The sequence below is a fragment of the Anthonomus grandis genome, chromosome 8, assembly GCF_022605725.1.
Source record: "Anthonomus grandis grandis chromosome 8, icAntGran1.3, whole genome shotgun sequence".
NCBI lineage: Eukaryota > Metazoa > Arthropoda > Insecta > Coleoptera > Curculionidae > Anthonomus > Anthonomus grandis.
In genome coordinates this window covers 1657505-1677217 of record NC_065553.1, presented here as the reverse complement: position 1 = coordinate 1677217, position 19713 = coordinate 1657505, and the positions used below count along the sequence as shown (strand labels likewise).

At 34.2% G+C, this 19713-nt stretch overlaps 1 protein-coding gene across 3 annotated transcripts in view; it reads left to right on the top strand.

Annotated features, from left to right (window-relative positions):
* Positions 1-19713, top strand: part of LOC126739500 (nephrin) — an 835262-nt gene that overhangs the window by 776309 nt on the left and 39240 nt on the right. For all 3 annotated transcript variants that reach the window (XM_050445213.1, XM_050445211.1, XM_050445210.1), the window contains exons 10-12: positions 954-1111; positions 1416-1551; positions 11863-12156. In XM_050445213.1, coding sequence (XP_050301170.1) covers positions 954-1111; positions 1416-1551; positions 11863-12156 — 588 coding nt within the window. The remainder of the gene's footprint in view (positions 1-953; positions 1112-1415; positions 1552-11862; positions 12157-19713) is intronic.

Below are 19713 nucleotides of genomic sequence, written 5' to 3'. Positions count from 1 at the left end.
ATCTATGAGGAACAAGACATTATTAAAGTAATGTTTGGCTAAGATGGTCTTAACATGTAGGATGGCGAAGATCTATAGGACAACTTGGTTATCTCTCCATCGATGGGAATAGAATACGAACTTGAATTGATAAGAGTTTGAGAATGATCGTGCAGTTAGCTGGGATCCACCGAGGGTTATTGAGCTACACAGATGATGTTGATTATGATGGCGATTTCATATCTCAACACATTCCTTCCAATGAGCATTTAATTTAATTAATGTTGACGACCAAAAAAACCTGGCAAACCGCATTCCGCACCTATGACGTTCTGAATTAGCTTCAAATATCATTTTTCCTGTATAGTTATTCCTTTCATAGATAAAAATAGGATTTAATAGTACTCGTAGAATATTTTTAAGTCAAAACTCAACCATGATATAAATTCACCAACTTCGCAGAATCCAGTTTTCTACGTGGATTCCTTAATAATCCAGATAAATAAGAATGACATGACATAATAAGATCCACATGGCAAAATATTTACCAAAAGGAAAATACGAAAACAAAAAAATCGCAAGAGATAAAAGTGGAAAAATCGTGTCGGAAAAGGCGGCGGGTTGCGGTGCCATGGGAATCCGGCACTTCCTGGCGTGTTGTCGTGCCATACACCCTCGACTCCTCCTCACGACCCCCTCTAATTTATTTTTCTTTACTGATATACGTTATTTATGGCTTTTTGATATTCAAATTGGGACGGCATGGCATCAGAAGTTCCTTTATGTATATTACGCTTTCGGGCCAGAAAACAAGAGCGGAACTTTGTTTGTTTTTCCACGTTTTGGAAGTCGATAGGGTCTTTCTGGAAAACAACACGTACGGACTTTCTGGAGTTCTTATGTCACATTTTTCATAGATGATAGAAATCAGACTACGGAATATATGCAAAATCGATAATTTTCATCCTTTCCAGATTCTCCGGTGTGCCGTCCGGGCCAGCCCAAAGTGTTCGGGGTGGCCAGACACGAGGCGGCAAAAATCACTTGCGAAATCGAGGCGAATCCTTTGGACGCTGAATTTATGTGGAAATTTAATAATTCCGCAGATGCTTTTGAAATACCTCACACCCAAGTAAGGCAATTTTTATTAACCTCATGTTTTAATTAAAACTTGTATCATACGTTGTAAAAGTAAAATCTTTAGAGGAACTTACATAAATGTATAGTTTATAGAAGATAAATTTAAGTCTATTTCGAGAGGTATATTGCAGAATCTGCAGGATTTATAACTTTTCCAATGCAACCAAATGACTGGAAAATCTCCATTTTTTTAGGAGAGAATCTACCTAAGGCCTAGTATTTTTTTGCAGACTTATATCTTCTTAAGAAGTACTAAAGTCTCTTAAAATATATATTTTTTTTAAATTTTATTGCAGGTTTATACGGAAAAAGGAAGAAGTACTGCAATATTTAAGCCAATAACGGAGCAGGACTATGGTACTCTTTTATGTTGGGCAAGGAACGAGATTGGAATGCAAAAGGAGCCATGTGTGTTTTATATTACACCTGCTGGTAAGTTTTATCTCTAAATTTCCTCACTATCTGGATATTTCCAGAAGTTTTTTTTAACAACCTTTTCCATGATCTCTGAAATGATGATAATTTAATTTGTGACTTATTAATTCAATAGGCATAAGCCAATTGAAACACTTAATGTCGCTTGGTAAACTATAAATGTTATTCAGATTTGCACACGTGAGTGCTAGGTACTCTTCGATAATGTGGTCTACAATTCAACCCTCCTTCCCAATACCACCAATGCCTATAGTGTGGCTATGGCGTCTTGAATGCTAGTGTCGATTTTCTGGTAAATTTGTTTATATTAGCCAAAAACGTATAAGAAATTAGTTTAAAAAAAAATTAATTTTGATACTATAAATAAAAAAAATATAAAAAATTATTTCAACTCCCTGGACAAAACCAAATATTTTATTAAATTGACATCTCTATGCATAATTTTAAAAGCAACGATCTTTCAAACTGTATTAGTGATGACTGCTAACTATTTATTACTTCCTAAAAGAAATAGGAAAAAAAATGCTTTTAGATAAGATAATTTTAAGTGGTAAGATTTAATTTTTGTCCAAGAAGTTCAGCAATTTTTATTTTTTATACCCTTTAATATTGAATATAAAAAATATTTTAATTAGCTAAAGGAAATGCCAATGTTTGACTAATTTGGCAAACTTTTTTATTTTTCCCATTTTTTAAGTCAATTAAGTTTGTTTTCTACATTAACATTTCTTCAACTGCTCGCAAATAATAATTTAAACTAACCGGAGTTAGCAGAAAAAAACGATGCATAACTCTAATGGCCATGACTCTCAGTTATTTATTATTGCTTAATAGAAATAAAAAGAAAAAGTTTCTGCATGTATATTGGAGAATTTTAAGTGAAAATATTTATTTTCCTTCCAAGAAATTTAACAATATTTTCCTACACTTTAGTATTGCTAAAAAAAAATCCAATGGTTTAAAAGAAAGGTAGAATACGGAACAGCAAATAAAAGATGTTAATATTGGTTAAGCGACGTTTCGACCTTTATTGGAATTTCTTCAGGCTAAAAACAGAAACTATATGGTTTTCCTTTTGGACATATTATTATTACCCAACGACTAATAATAACAAAATTCAAAATATGATTATAAAATATAATGCTTTTCGTCTTTTACACGTAAACCATTTTCTTCTTTTTTTCTTTTGAATCCTATATTTGCATATAACGCAAAAAGACGTCTAGAAGGAAAACATGTACCATAATAGTTTGTATTATTAGCCTGAAGAAGGCCCAATAAAGAATCGAAACGTCGCTCAACAAATCTTTTATCCTAGAAAAAATTTGGTTTTTAAAAAGGCAAATGTTTAAAAAAATTGGCACATTTTTTATGGATACAAACCCGACGTTGATATTTCTTTGCCTTTCTGATATTTAATAAGCAAATTTACTAGTAATTTAGCCAAAGTAAAAAAAGTAATAATAAAAATTAAAATTTACATTAAAAAAATATATAAAAAGCAACATATTTTTAAATTTAACGCCTTAAACCTTCAATGAGTGTCAAGAATTTCTTAGGCATAACATAAATGGATACGATCACCAGGTTACTATTTATTTAAAGTTCTGACATACAACCAGTAATTTTATTGATGGTTTTGCTAAAAGTATTTGAAGTAGCTATAAACAAGCTAAAATATTCATAAAGGAAATTTAATTGAATCGAGAAAAAATATATCTGTAAGCAAAAAAAATACAAATTTAAAATTAATTTTAAATAAACAAACTATGCATAATTTTTCCAATTTCCATAGTCTTATATGTTCAGTTTCTTCAAAATAAAAAGAAAGTGTTTTGGATTAAACTGGAAAATCAAATTTTATTACCAACTTCTTTCATGCATTCTGATGTTCTATTTTCTTCTTATTTTGAAATGCTTTAACTGCTTGGAACGAATAATTTCAGAAGACACTTCTATGTACAACTTTATTGAACATCTATTTTTTTTTCATTGAAATTTAATGCAAAATCATACCTTTCAAGCATAATGGTTTTCAAGAATAAATAAACTTCCTGGCAGATAATGATTACTACATCAACTGCCTGGAAGTTCTAAAAAATTACAATTTATCCGAAGAACTACCAATTTCTTTCCCATTCTGGTAAATTTCTACTATCAAAAGTGCCCATAGCCTAAAATTATATATAAAAAATTTAATTATACATAAATCAACGTTAATGAAAGGAAAATATAAAAACGAGAAAATGTGCATAATTTCGCCAATATCCTCAACCTAACAGATTTTTCATACAAAGTAATAGACTTGATCTATCTAAATTACTTATGCCTATACGAACAGAGAAAGGAAATTAGAAAAATAATAGCGAACCGCCTGCAGAAGTTCCGTACATGTTAAAAAGTTACGATTGCTCGGCCATAGATGATTTAAGAGCTTAGTAAAAGGCAATAGAACCTTATATATAAAAGACCAGATATACCCGATCGGTATGAAACGAATTAAATGAATACAGTGATAATTTTTTTAAATTATTACCGAATGTCTAAAAAATCATTTGACGAATTGTTGCTAGTATTAAAAGAAGATATTTTAACAAGAAATACAACAATGAGGATGGCCATATCAGCAGAGGAGCTATTAACAATTACATTTAGGTAATAGTGTTTTATAAATAGTGACATTTACATGTGGCATCCACAATACATTATGATCATGATTACGATGGTAAGAGTTATGAGCCGGATTATTTAAATCATCCATTCATATCTATCCGTGCCGTATTTTCATAGCTCTGTGGTTGTCTTCTCTTCATCGTAGAAGGTCCAGGTATTGAAGGTTGTTGACTGAGCAATGAAGAGTTAGATCAGATGGATAGAGTTGACAGTAAGATGATCGTGATGGTAACCTACTAGGAGATGATCTGAGATGGACATTTTGAAAAAACTGTAACGTCATTAGTATGAATTTAAACTTTTCTTAATCGTTTAATTGTTTGTAGTCCGGTCTCGTAAGCAAATTGTCAGCATCGTTCTTTTCTAAAGGTTTTTTAGATTTTTCTAACGACTTAGACAATTGCATCTGGAAAGCTGACAATTTCTTTGTACCGGAACGTTAACTAGCTTCTAGTGGCCAGCAATGTTATCAGGAGTTTCTTCATCTTGCCGTAAAATTTCATTGTTTTTTACGTCTTAGGTATCTATATTGTCTGATGTTTTCCTCTTATTTCCCAATGGTAATCAATAAAAGCAGTAATGAGTCAGCTTAGATGTATTTCTGCATTTTGATTACTGTATCTTTATTTTTCGCTCGGTTTAGAGATTTTAAAAAATTCTCTCTAAAAAAATAATTGAAATAATTTATTTACAGGTATTTGTCAACTAGTAATGGCTTTGCAGTCAATTTGAATTTAATATTATCCAGTATACAATTGGAAAATTAATATGTAAAGTTTGCCGAGCTATTTGGACTTGCTTAAAAGATTAGAGAGCAAAAGCAAAGAGGTTATTATAGTTAGCGATCGTAAGGAAATTGCTCTAAAGCCTATAGGGCCGTCAATATCAGAGAAAAACAGTACAAAATGTAGGATCTGAAGAAGTCCCAAAAATAGATATCGGAGAATTGGAGACAGCATAACATCAAATGAAATAATTGGATACATCAAATGGAAAAAAGAAAAAGTCCACGCGAAAATCAAGTTACGAGCAAAACTATTAAAATAGGAGGTGAGACGCGATTAATGAATGTTTACTAGAACAAAAAATCCCAACTAAATGACAAAATGCAGAAGTCTAATATATGCTAATATATAATAAAGGGTACAGAGACAACATAGATATTTATCGAGCTATCAGCTTATTTTCACTAATCAAAACGTCACAGAGTATAATAGCATTCCACTAAGCATTTATCGACTACCAGGGCTTTTGATTCTGTTAGGCAGTTCTGGAATCCCTAGGCAATGCAACGGTCGATTCTAGATACCATGCCTTATCAAACATATATAATAACGCTTCCATTCATGTGAAAATAAATGATGATTTAAAAAATGACAAGATTTCAATAGAAAAAAATAAGGCACCATTTTACCAAAACCATTTACCTTTGCCTTGGAGGATGCCTTCAAAACACTTGACTGAAAAGAACACGGGATTAATATTGATGGAGTGCTTCTAAACTATTTACGATTTGCCGACGATATTGCGGTCATTACCCACAAATTTGGGTTAGGTTGCAAACCTCATAACGAGCAATGGAGAGAGCCATAATAAAAAACAATTTAAGGGATAAAGTTTGCAACGAAGAAATTCGTAGAACAGGTGACGTATGTACTAAGGCTTGTGGCATAACTTGAATGGAGATGGGCTAATCATATTCTTGGCGCTCAAAAGGAGCATCAGTAGACACCAGAGAGGATGGCGAGACAATATGCAAAATATTGCAGAAAGGAATTGAATCCGGACTTTTAAAGGATAGAACAGCATGGAAAGATTTGGAAAAAGCCTACACGGAGAGAACAAGAAAGGATATAGAAATGCCAGAACTCACTGCAGAAATATGTCTGGATATTACCGACAAATTTTATATGAAAACTGATTTCCCAAATTGTGTTGGAGCTATTGATGGCAAACGTATACGTTGTGTAAATCCACATAATAGTGGATCTAATTATTTCAGTTACAAATAATATGTTTCAGTGGTATTGATGACTGTAGCCGACGGAAATTTGGTAGCAAAAATTGTGTGATGTAAGGAAGGAGACTACAAAATTCCGAGATAGTAGTTTGAATTTGAAAAAATATACTCAGACGTCTTGAATTGGTTTGAGATGAAGCCTCTAAAATATCATCAAATTTTTTGCTCCCATCTATCTAGTAATCTTACTCTATGTAAAAGGGTGTTTAAAATGGCCTCTCATAATGCAGACATATGGTAGAATGTGCTTTTGGTGTCAAATAAATAGCGTAATTGCCATTCTTCCATATTGGTACAATCCGAATTCATTAACGATCTTGTGAAGGCTTGCAGTATCTTACAGAATTATGGACTTAAAAGAGATGGAATTAAATTATTTAAAAGTACAATCTTCAGACACAGTTACTAATGCAACTGAGGGGACAACAAAGTTTATAGGAAAAACATTTTCTGCGATGTTTGTTAGGAATCGTCGGACACCAAGATTAGGGTAATTAAAAGGATTACAAAAATGTTTCGGACAAAAGAGCCATATTTAAGATGTATGGATAAAAACTGAAGCTTTATTTTTATGTGCATCGAAAATCGTTTCAAAGTATAGGCTTCATATAGTGAAAATGGGAAATTCTCTAATAATTAAGCCAAAGAATAGTGATGGCGTAGGTAACATGAGTGTAAATTATCACCGGGCATTTTAAAGACTTTCGAACATGGAAGACAGTAGCGTACTCCAGAATATTCCCTGCTGAACAGAACCCTATACCAGCTCTGCTGTTCAATCTGGAACCATTTGTACACCAGATGGTGCTCCTATTTTCACTGCTCTGTGCCTCCGATATGGGCACAAATGCTTTATGATCCACTAGTTCAGATGCCATACTTTGTTTAAAGCAAAGTTTACACGGGTCGAGTAGATGTTCAAATTACTTGAACAAGTAACTGGAAACCAATAACTTGATTCGTATAAATAGCTATTTAAGCGTTTGATCAAGAACGTAACCAATCAGCCAAATAAGTCAAGTGACTTGAAACCCTACCAACTTACTTGTTCAAGTAAGTGTCCCCACCACGAAACTCGATGTTTGAATGTTACTTGCGCATCATACTTGTGCCATGTAAACTGTCATCCAAGTAAATACGTGTTGTGTTTTCCGCTATTTTACTTGTTTTTGGCTTGATTTTCGCGGTAAAAAGAGTTTATTTTAAAATGATTTTTCGTCCTGAAGAAAGATGACGTGAAATGAGGAGACTACATTAAAATTTGCTGAGTTATACAAAGAAACTAGATGTCGTTGGGATACGTCAAGCATTCATTATAGAAATAAATGAATGAGAAAATGTGCAATTAACAAAATAATAGACGAATTAAAAATTTGGCCCCCAAAATGTAAAGACTAAGATAAAAATGTTGCGTACGACATATTGCCAGAAACCTGCGAAAGTTTTTTCGTCATGTTTATACTCTTCAATAATACTCCCTAACTTATTACATAAAACATATGTCATAATTTGAATATTTTTTTTAAATCACGCCTTTTCGGTATATTTTTCTTTGTGTAACCGTGTTAAATCATATTTCAATTTATTCTATATACGTTAATATGAATTAGATTGAACGCGTACTCGCCCCGTGTAAACTAGGCCTTAGACTGCTCGTTAGAAGGAGAGGACATTCCTGTACGGCCTGTGATTGACATTAATGACAGAAGATTAAAGATACGTTTACATGTTACTAGCTACAGAACTATGACAAATCTAAGAAATGTATACATACATCAACGAAGTATTCAACAAAGTCTTAAATGCTCTAATTAAAATCGTTCGCATGGAATCTGTTATGCTTAAGAATTAAGAGGCATTGCACTCATTCAGTTGAACACGAATTTTTGCTTTCTTCATACAGAACAACCAAACGAGAGCCCCGTATGTGAGAAGAGGTTTGACAATAATGAGTAGATTAGTGGGTAGTAATCAATGAAGGGTCTTAGGGGATAGACCCCAGGTACTACCAAAAGTCCGCCTGCAGGCGCAAAGCACATAGGTGGCCTTCTTAAATTTAATGTATATAGGTCGTACCAGGAGAGATTAGAATCTAATATGTTCCCAGAAATCAAACCGTCCTGGAATATTCTAACTGGATGCCTCCGAGATACACACAAAATGGTGTGCGACGTCGTTACATCGTTTCTTCGTGAATAGTAAGAGGTCTGCTTTTTTGGGGTTGATACTTAATCCCTCTGATAGGCACCATTTGCTCACTATATCGCTGTACGCCTCTGTTCCATATTACTGACGTACTTTCACGAGTAGAATTATCAAGTCGTCAGCGTAGAGCATCGCATATAGGCCAGCCCTGTTTAAATAATTAATTAGGCTGTTAGGCACTATACGGTTGGAGACAATATTTTTCCCTACAAGCAGCACGTTTGAACATTGAACTGTTTTTCCAGTTAATGAAGATAACTCACCAGCGTACTTCCACAGAAACAAACAAAAACTCATCCCTTTTTTGTTTACCAGATGATACGACAAACTGCTTGGACTATCCGCCCAAATGGTTTGTAAAACTGCGCTTCTTTACTTTAAAAGTAAAATATAAATATTGTCTTGTGTTTCATGTGCCCTTTTCGGCGAATCCCCTTTTGTCGGGCCCGTATTTACGGTGCTCGTTAAATAAAACTGAAAGAAATGACATACACACACACACACACAGGTCTGTTCTTGATGCTGCCGGTGCCTTTGACGAGTAAATCGAGACAAAAAAAAAATTATTGCCACAGGTCGGTTTCTTTTGTGCCTTTTTTATTTGTTCTCGGTCTCTAATTTATTTAATTGAGGTCGTTTATATCTTTTATTATATATTTTATGGTTTCCCTTAGCAACTTTGGAACAAGATATAAGGGACATAAAAAAAGTACTTTTTCTTTATATAATTTTATTTAACGTAAATATCTTTAGAAAGGGTTATCATGGGCTCAGAAAGAGAAATGATACTTGTTAGGTTCATTTTTAGAAAAGCAAGAATTTATAATAATAAACACACGGTTCAATACACTCAAATCATAATCCCCTTGTCGATGTATTCAAGATACCCGGTAGATGAAGAGACTAAGGAAGAGTAACGTATGAAGGCATCATGTGCGGACTAACTAAACGAACCATCAATAAACCAATAAGTAAAAACCTACTTAAATATCAAAATCAAACACTTGATTCAATCGAGTATACTTTGCACGACAATTAAGAACATTAAAGACAACTTTTTTGAACTTGATGAAATTAAAAAGAAACTCTGGATGGAACAACAAAGAAAAAAGAGAGACGATGATAGCGCATATACCAGCATAAACAAAATCAGGAAAATAAAAGTCCACCAAGCCAAGGAAAGAATTTATAAGGAGTCGATCAGCTTTTGTCAGAATTGGAAATGAGACAACGGGGAAAATAAAGATACTGAGGGGTGCATTCATTCCCCACTATTGTTCAATATTTATTTCGAATTCATATTTAGAGAAACCTTAGAACACATAGATTCAAGAATATCCCTAAATGGAGAAATAGTGAGTAACTCGTTATGCAGATGATATGGTCGTTCTTGCCGATCCATGGGATCATTCGCAGGACATACGAAGCAGAATTGAAAAGACCAGGACTTAATTTACCAAGATAAGACTTCTTTGTTGTTCCGTGTTTTCTATCCTGTTTTAGGGGCTAGAAGCAAGAATACTTACTGAAGCCACAACGAAAAAATTGAAAGCATTCGAGTTATGGTTGTATCGTAGAATATTGAAAATACCATAGACCGACTAGATAACAAATGTGGAGGTTGTCCGCAAAATGGGCAAGGAAAAGGAAGTGGTTAATACTGTAAAAGAACGGAAACAGATTTAAGTTATTGCAGACTATCTTGCAAGGAAAAGTATAAGAAAAACGAAGTATGGGTAGAATACGAACCTTAGACCTGGTTTGATATGAGTATAACTGAGTTGTTTCAGGTTGTGATATACAAAGTTAAAATAGCATATATCAACATCCAAAACGGATAGAAAGAATAAGAGCAGATAAATTTTTTCATGTTTCTGTCTCTCTTTTGAATCTATTTTTAGGGCTCGTTTTAATCTCTTATTTTTGCCAAATTTTTTATTTCATCAGTCTATTTTTATTGCTTCCATCCTAACTTGTTTTAATGTCATTTGTTTTCTTCTTCGATTAATAAAAATCTTTTTCTGTTAATAAAAACTACCTCAAAAGTCTGGATCTTCTGGAAATTGTGTTTGTTAACTGTGATACAGACAACATCATTTTATTACTCTCTTTTATGAATGCTTAGACTAAAATGGCTTCTCCATTTTTCCTATATATTATCTTTGAGAGCACTAAGGGTAGAAGTCAGAATATAGTTAGATTTGACAACAAAGGCACAAAAAAGTTTAGAGGTGTAAGCCCAAGGGATGTGTCATCTCTCCCCTTCGAGCTTTCGAAGGACAACACTTAAGCATCAAAGTAAATGGCACATGGATCAAATTTATATGGTGTGCAGATAACACAGTAGATGATATGAATGACCTCTAAAGGCTCCCGGACATAGCTGAAATGCACGCCTGACTCATGGGAGTTAACATCAAAAGACAATAGTAGTAATCACCCGCAAATTGGCTGAACAACTCTACTGTATGCGGACGACCTTAAGCATCTAACCATACAGGGACAGTCAAGCTCTACAGAGGAATGTTAACTTACCGATTAAGTGGTGTAAATTATACAAGTTATCTGTAAAAATTCGTAAATGCCAAGTGCACTCGTTTACCATAAAATCTAATCTAGTTATCTTTAAATATTCCATAGATAACAGGACTTTGGTTAGGTCTGATTCCTTCAGAGATAGCAACCTGCATTACAAAAAATATTATAAACAAAATATCCAAGACCATGGGGTTCCTGTCAAACTGGGCCGTGAGTTTCATAGTATTGATACGCTTAAAACATTCTGCTTTGAGTATTGTACTATGACGTCAAAATTGGAATATGTCTCAATAGTTTGGTCCCCAGAGTATAATAAGAAGAAACACTGGTCGGAGGATAATTTTATGGTTGAGAAATTTAAGAGATTAGTTGAATTCTGATGTAGAAAGTAGAAGGATATTCCCGATATATCCTGAGACACTATATTTTAGGTGTTCTATTTAAAACAAATGTACATATATTTTAATTCTAATAAAAAAATAAATAAATATTGATGTTATCCATTTATGAATATTTAAAAGTGGCCTTTTAGGCTTCCATTGTGGCTCCCGAACAATTTCGCAAAATCTGATAAATAATAAACGATTCCGCTACCGAAATTCGTTAATTACCGGATAAGCAATTCCATGTTTAATGAATTTGTAAACGACATAATTATAAAATGCCGATTTATAATTATCATGCGTATTATGACGATTTTTGTCCATATTTCAGCAGGGTAGATAAATTATTTATAATTTAATTTATATGTGATTTTATGGCAAAAACGGCGCCAGTTTGTATGTTTTGTATGTATATGCATATTCGCTTTTCGATTGTCTGCAATTTAGAGGAAAACTTTTGTTTATTATTAAAACTACGTTCGTTTTTAGGGAAACCAGACTCGTTGTCCAACTGTACAATTTCCAATCAGACGTCGGATTCCATTTACATTGAGTGTTCGGAGGGTTTCGATGGCGGTTTACCCCAAGTGTTCGTCATGGAGGTCTACGAGTCTGCTAACAGGAAACTCGTAAGCAACGTGACATCGCGAGTTCCACTTTTCATCGTTACTGGTCTGGAAAGTGGTGCTGCCTTCGATATCGCCCTTTATGCCATGAACAAGAAAGGACGTAGCACAATCACACATTTGCCAGCTTTTACATTAAAGGCTGAAAAACATACTGGTAAGAATATTCTAAATTGGCTGGAAATGTTTATATCCTTTAATTTGTTTAAACTTATATACAATGAAAAAATAATTATCAAAATGTTTGTTTAACCTAAATATTAACTTTTTATTCCTAAGGTATTTTTGAAACAATTATGATGACTTTGTCAAATGTTTAAAAAAAAATACCTCAAATAAACAAAGAATATGAAGTAAATGGTAGAATAGATGCTGATTTATTGATAGAAATGGTGCAATACAAACTTTTATAAAAACTTGATTTTTTTATAAAAACGCAATTTTTACCTCAAAAGGCATTGTTTTATTTATATTTTAATGCTAAAACATTTAATCAAACAGGAACACATCTTCAAATTTAGATTTTTTATTCATAATTAAAATTAGAAACATGTTACAGGATCATACGCAAGAAGACTGGAGAGATCCAAGAGAATTCGTGCGAAACTGGGGCAAACCAGGATTCCGTTAATCGGCTCGACCGCGATGCATGGGGCGAGCCCGAAAGATATCTCTCCTCCCTCCAGTCTTCTTGCACACGATAATACCAGACAGGTGATATTGACAAGACATGACACCTACGATAATGACAGTGTCAAACTAAAGCTGGCTTTACATTACCATATTAAACACTTACGATGAACTATCAACAGAGTCAGTATACATTTCGAATTGTCGAGGTGGTCTTATGAGGCGACCATAACGGAAGTGAGTTTTAACAGTTAGGTTTTTAGGAACGTAAGAACAGTCCTTGTTGTCCTTGAAAAAGTAGACTTTCTAGCAAGGCGAGGAACTAAAAAACCATTCACAGGCCCTAAACCGACATTTGGACCAAAGCGACTCACGAAAACCACTGGAAGCAACTACCGAGGCTGAATCATAGTAAAACAATGCGGAAGGTTCATCAGTTATTTTTACCAGCGAGGCTTACTAAAACTAGTTTATTGCACGCTAGTCTACCCTAAACATGGAAAAAGGCTGGAATAATTTTCATACCCAAACCTGAAAAAGATTTCTCTCAGGCGAGAGGATAATTAGTTTCACGTAAATTGCCTCTATTGTATATATTGCGTCTTCAATAAGTGTATTCAAGGTTATTTTGCATCAAGAATGACACCTAAGTACTTAACTTCCTGAGCAAATTGCCGACATTTACAGGAAAGAGCTGGATTGGTTTTTTTTCTTCTTTTCGTATACAGAATTAGTACAGTTTTTTTCATAATTAACGATGATATTCTCCCGACTGCACCAGTCCTCTGCGATTTTGCATTTTGTTGAATATGTGGGTTATATTTTTCCCCTTAATGCATTTGCCTTTTTTGCTTAATTCTTTTAAGAGTTCGTTTACAACCATGTCCCACAGTAGCGATGACAGAACTCCACTATGTCAGCATCCTTTTGCTACAAACATCTCCAATGTCACCATTTATGGTGGCTTCCACTTGTCTTCCTCGAAGCATAATATTAACCCATCCACTAATGCTTTACTTTATGTCATGTCTTAAGAAACCTGCGCTTATAGATTTAAACGAGGTTCGATCAAACGCTTCTTCAATGTCTAGAAAGATTGCAAGGGAAATTTCTTTTTTGTCATTTGCGGCTTCTATTCTTGCTATTAGTTAATGTTCGCAAGATCTTTTGAAGAAAGAGATTTTTTAAGATCTTTTGAAGAAAAGTTTCCCTGACAAGTCTTTTAATCAGTTTTTCAATTGTCCTAATTACACTGAATGTGAGAGTCATTGGCATGTATCCTATCTATAAAATTATTCTAGCCTTTTTCTACGTTTGGGAGTTTGGGGTAGACCCGTAGCTAGACTACAAACGCGCAATCTACAGTGGTAATGGTTTTTGCCCTGCTGTAGAAGAGCTGGGATGATTCTATCTGGTCCTGCTGCTTTGTATGCTTCAAAAAAGTCTATCGCCTATTATATTGTTTAATAGGTTATTATTTCTTTTGCGACTTCCCAATCTTCCCTTTTTGCCCTGGTGTTTTGGTAATTCAGGCTTAGAAAGTTATTATTTGGTTTAATTTCAACAGATTCTGGGAGATGAGTGCTTAGCAAAGGTTTTAGAGTTTTTTTTCCTAGAATTGGTGTAGCTTCCATTTGGGGTATTGAGTGTGTCCACTGGTTTAATTGGATCCTTAGATAGAATCTTCTGAAGTCTTACTTCAGCAGTGGTGTTTTCAACATCTTCGTACATTGTTCACTAGATGGAGATGGTAATGTAGAATCATATGGGAGGTAAATCGAAGCGAGGACAGTTTCAGATCATAAACCCTTCATATGTAGTTTCAGTCTAATAGCTGGTTGGTCTCTAGAACAAAGATCGGTTAGTTTTAAAGCCTGAAATTAATTTTGATTATAGATAATTTTCTCTCCGTTTACACCAAGACCGGAAACTATCCCTAAATTTGGTCGCCTTGAAGTTGATAGCCATAGGGTAAGACTGTAAATCTATGAATACCAAGAGATGTGCCAAAACAGCATATCCATGAGGACTCCTCTTGGATTGGAAGTGATGGTAACCCTCGGCTAAATCAAATGCTGCAAAAATTTTTTCTATTAAATTTGAACACACTTCTTTGATGTTCAAGCCAATTTTAGGTCTCCTAATAATTTGTGAATTTAAATCTGACGGTTCTGAACAAAGACGTATCTTGTTATTACTTTTTTTTACTGAGATAATTCTATTTACACTAGCTAGTGGTGACATTTCATTAACTTTAACAATGTCTTTCCGAGTTAGCAATCAAACTAACTCATCCGTAATTGCTTCACGAATAACTAAAGGCACTTTTGTAGGTCCACAATTTTCTTTAACCGTGATATGGTGTTTTCCCATTGTCACAAAGTTATGACTATTATTACAATGGTTGGCCTAACCAATAGAGTCAATTTATATGGAAGCAGGAATTCTTTTATTGGCTGACATAATAATTACTCCTCAATCTCTTAGGGTTGAGATGATGAAATTACTTCTTCAAAAACATATTGGAATCTGTGAAAGAATAAACAAGGCTGGTAAAATATTTTATTTGTATGTTTTGTTTTTACTAGGCTACTGCTCAAACACCGAACTTGTCATACAAGATTTGGCCCATCCAGTACAGCCAGGATATCTCTCCTCCCTTCAGTCTTCTTGATCATATGACAATACCAAACAAGTGACATTGACAAAAGACATCTACTATCTAAGGACAGTGACAAACTAAAGCCGGCTTTACATTATAACATTAAACAGCCATTAACGAAATTCCGGGCAACATATAATATAAGAAAATCTCATCCATTTTTCACAAAGAGACCGACGTATACAACAGACGAAAAACAATGAAAAACACAAAGTCACGGTCTCACAACATTTACTTAAAGCTACACGTGTTTCGCTCTATTCAGAGCATCATCAGGCCTTAAAAAGCCACTGACGTTGGCAAAACAGTAAATGATTTACTGTTTTGCCAACGTCAATGAACAATGAATGTTTTGTCAATGAACAACAGTAAATGATTTACTGTTTTGCCAACGTCAGTGGCTTTTTAAGGCCTGATGATGCTCTGAATAGAGCGAAACACGTGTAGCTTTAAGTAAATGTTGTGAGACCGTGACTTTGTGTTTTTCATTGTTTAACATATAATATGTTAAAGTAAAACATAATGTAAAAAAAATGTGCGGCGCTGATCAAACAAGCTAAATTCACCTTTTTAATAAAGAATTTAAGAAACCCAAAAAGACCTGGAGGGTCATTAATCAGGTTTTAAAAAATACTAATGCAAGTAGCTGCAGGGATGAAGTGAAATGTCTGGTTAAGGAGTTACTAGTGGAAAAGTAGAAAATCTAAGGGATATATTATGTGAATATTTTAATTCTTACTTTGTCAATATTGAGCAAGAATTTGCTAGTCAGATTCCACATTCTGCACTCAATATATATTATCTTTACTCCATACTTTGAACAAGAAATTGGGAACTCAATTAATAATTTGGATGTATCGAAGGCGACTTGTATTGATAGTGATAATGTGAGAATAATAAAAATATGCAAGGGTTTCCTAATTCTCTGCAAAATCATTGATCAATCTTTATAAAGTGGGAAAGTTCCTAAAAAAATAGGATCGCTAAGGTCCGACCAATTTTTAAAGGCGGCGATAAAGATAATGCTCAATCAGTGCTTCTTATCTTTTCCAAGATATTGGTTAAACTGGTTAATACCAGACTTACTTTATAATTTATAGGTGTCAGTATGACTTCCGTGAGTCGAGTGATACTGCTTTAGCAATTGATGATGTAGTAACAGACCTTCAAACTCAAATAGATGATGGTAAAAATAGTGCAGTGGTGTCTGCGAAATCCATTTGACACTATAGACTGATGTGTACCATGATTGGTTTTCAGAATACTTAAAGGGTGGTAGACAAATCGTATACTGTCATGACACAACAAGTTCAGAGTCACTGGTCACATGTGGAGTATATTAGGGATTCATACTGAGCCCGACTGTTTTTTTATATGCTAACTCAATTTCAAAGTTAAAATTAATAGGTCAAATTACACCTTTTGCCGATGATGCTATTCTGAAGTACTCCTGATGGAACATCCTGCAATGCAAAGTTACGAGCTGCATATAATACAAGAATGACTTAAGTTACATAATTTGATCTTAAACATACACAAATTAGTAATCGATCGATCGAAATTTGAAGATTCGCATGATTCTCAGTTCGTATCAGATCGTATGATTCTCAGTTCATTGTTGATGCTTTTGCAAAGCATTTTACTTAGACTATTTTGCAAGTAATATGGATTAGAACTCCAACATACCAAATATTCTGCCTGAAGTAAGCACTTGAGATTCCTTAAGTGTAATGATTCCCTAAGTCATACTTACTTCATAAAAAACTCACCTATAAGACATGGAAATTAAATGAATGTCTTTACTAGCCTCGACATTCTCTGTATTGGACGGAATAGCCTTAAAATTGATTTTTATCAATGTGGGTCAAGTGTGAACTGTGTGTCATTTATGTACTGTACAACCACTGTGCTTTGATTTCATATATACTGATTGTTGTAACTGTTGATTGATTGTTTTTTGTACCATTTGGTTTAACTCTAGTGAACAATATCCACCAGCATAATAATGATACATCCTGTATTTGTCTAGATTATACTTACCTGCCACCAGCAATATTTACCCTGTAACGCATGTCAAATTCACACAAACTATTGTCATTATAATCATGTTTTAATCATTAAAAAAACCTTTAAAAAAACACAAATACGCAATACTCCATCATCGATGGGATCAAAAATGGAACAAAAAATGACCACGACAAGCGAGCAAACCCAGACGGTTCTCAACTTGGGTGGTAAACCGAAAGTTCAAGACGACTTTAGAGAGTTGCTGCTGGAGTTCGTGATCAGTGCCCTCCTGGACCAACCGGCTGATATTATAACTTACGCCGCAAATTATTTTAATTCTTTGGAGGAACATCGAAAAACCATTCGGGTGAACGATTTGATTAAAGAAGAAAACGAAAAAACCGAGGAAGTGAATAGTGTGTCCGAGAGCGAGGAGGGATTAGCGAAAATGTCTTCAAGGCAAGACAGTTTGAAGAAGAAGTCTTCGTTGACACCGGGAAGAAACACCATTGGTGGGACGTCGCAACAACAATACGGTTAATGTTAATATAATGGCATATTATGTTATAATTTTAGGAAAAGAGGTTTTTTCTTTTTATTAATAAATTAACTTCACTAGCACATTTTTTTTCAATGGAAATCTTGGGCGATACAGGAAATTTTAATTATAACAGATGTAAATATGGCTCTTGACTGTAAATAAACCCTCGGTCTCTGGGTAGAGGTAACCAGTTCTATGTCATGCTAACGAAGACGTTTGTTAACATTATACGGCTGTAGACTCTTGTTCCGTCCATGGAGCTCGTTCTTATGAGACTATATTGATATTAAATCACTGAGATCTCTGTATTACAGATTTACAGGTGTACACCTTCGGTCTTCATTGTCTCAGACTTTGCTCTTGGGTTTTGCATAACCTGTAGATATGGAGTAAAACAGATAAAGCCTTTTTATACATGCATTCGTGTGTAGACATCGAAACTTGGTCAGCATGCGTATAATAACGTATTATTCTGTTTACCTTATTTAGATCAGTATCAGCGTTTGATTTTTGACAGAAAGTTTGGTATTTAAAACTCGACTACTCTCTTTTTAAATTTCTCTTAAGTTGTGTGTGGTATCTTCTTGTTGGAGATTTTCAATATCCTAAAACTGGTCTATTTGGTTCTCTACGATGCCTTTCTTGATGTTTATAACGCATTTATCGAGGTTAAATGACACGCATATGTCACCGTTGTTAATTTAAGAGTATAGTTCGCTCTGATTTTCTCCTAAAGTTTCAAATGATCAATGTACAACAGGTGAGTTAACTTGTGATTGTTACTTGCAGCGAGCCTGTATGCTAGTTAATTAATTTAATGCTAGATAGAACCATTTCGGTGATAAAGAACCTCCTTGAAAAGGAAAATTCCTCTGGAACTCTTTACCTTCTTGTAACAATACCTTGTAGATTTCCAATAGATTAATATTTCAGTCAAAGGTCTTACAATAATTAATATAATAGCATACAATGAGATTTCTCGGTCTGGGCTTCTTTTATAACCGCTACTGAACGTCTGCTCTCTTCAAACTGTTTCTTATATATTCCACTTAAGGTTAAGCATTTACATATAAACTCAATACTGGTAACATCGCTACAAAAGTGAAGCCAAGAAAGAAAGGTATATTAGAGGACCAAGCTATAACGCATAAATCTATTTCACGGTGGAATTTGGCGATCTGCGCATGACTTACCGTTGATTGGTCAAAGTTTGAACGATCGATAATTCTCGTTTTGGGATGATGGGGAAAGGGTATGCTCAGCCAATAGGAAATCACAATATTACTCATGCGCATCATCGAGTTTTCCACTACGAGATAGACTTATGCCAAATTAACATTATTTTTGATATTGCTTTCTCTCTTCCTTGGCTTTAAAATTTGCTCACACTGGTAATGGGATGTTATCAGTATTGGAGTTTATAGGTATATGAGGTTATGGTGTAACATAACCTTATTCGGAATATGGAGTCCGTTATGGATTAATTTCGTTTTTGCTAAATCAATTATTAGGGCTAACCCAAGGATATTGGACATAATTCGGTATTGTTTAAAGAACTTGATTGGACATCTGCTAGACTCAAAATTTTTTTTCTAGAAATTTACTCCCACTTGTATCAGCCGAATATTGAGGTCCAGAAACAAATTTGCTTCTTGGGTTTCAACTGCCTAGAAGAAATATTTTATATCTTTTCCAACCAGTGAGATGTTTTCTTCAAGCAATTACTGTCAAGACTTTTTCTAGGCTTTAATTGCCTGGAAGAAGTACGTTAATTTTTCCAGACAGTTGAGTTCTAGAAACAAATACTGCCTAAAAAAACAAAAATATATCTTTTCCAGGCTGATACAGTTTAGTATGAAAGGCGTTCTTCACAC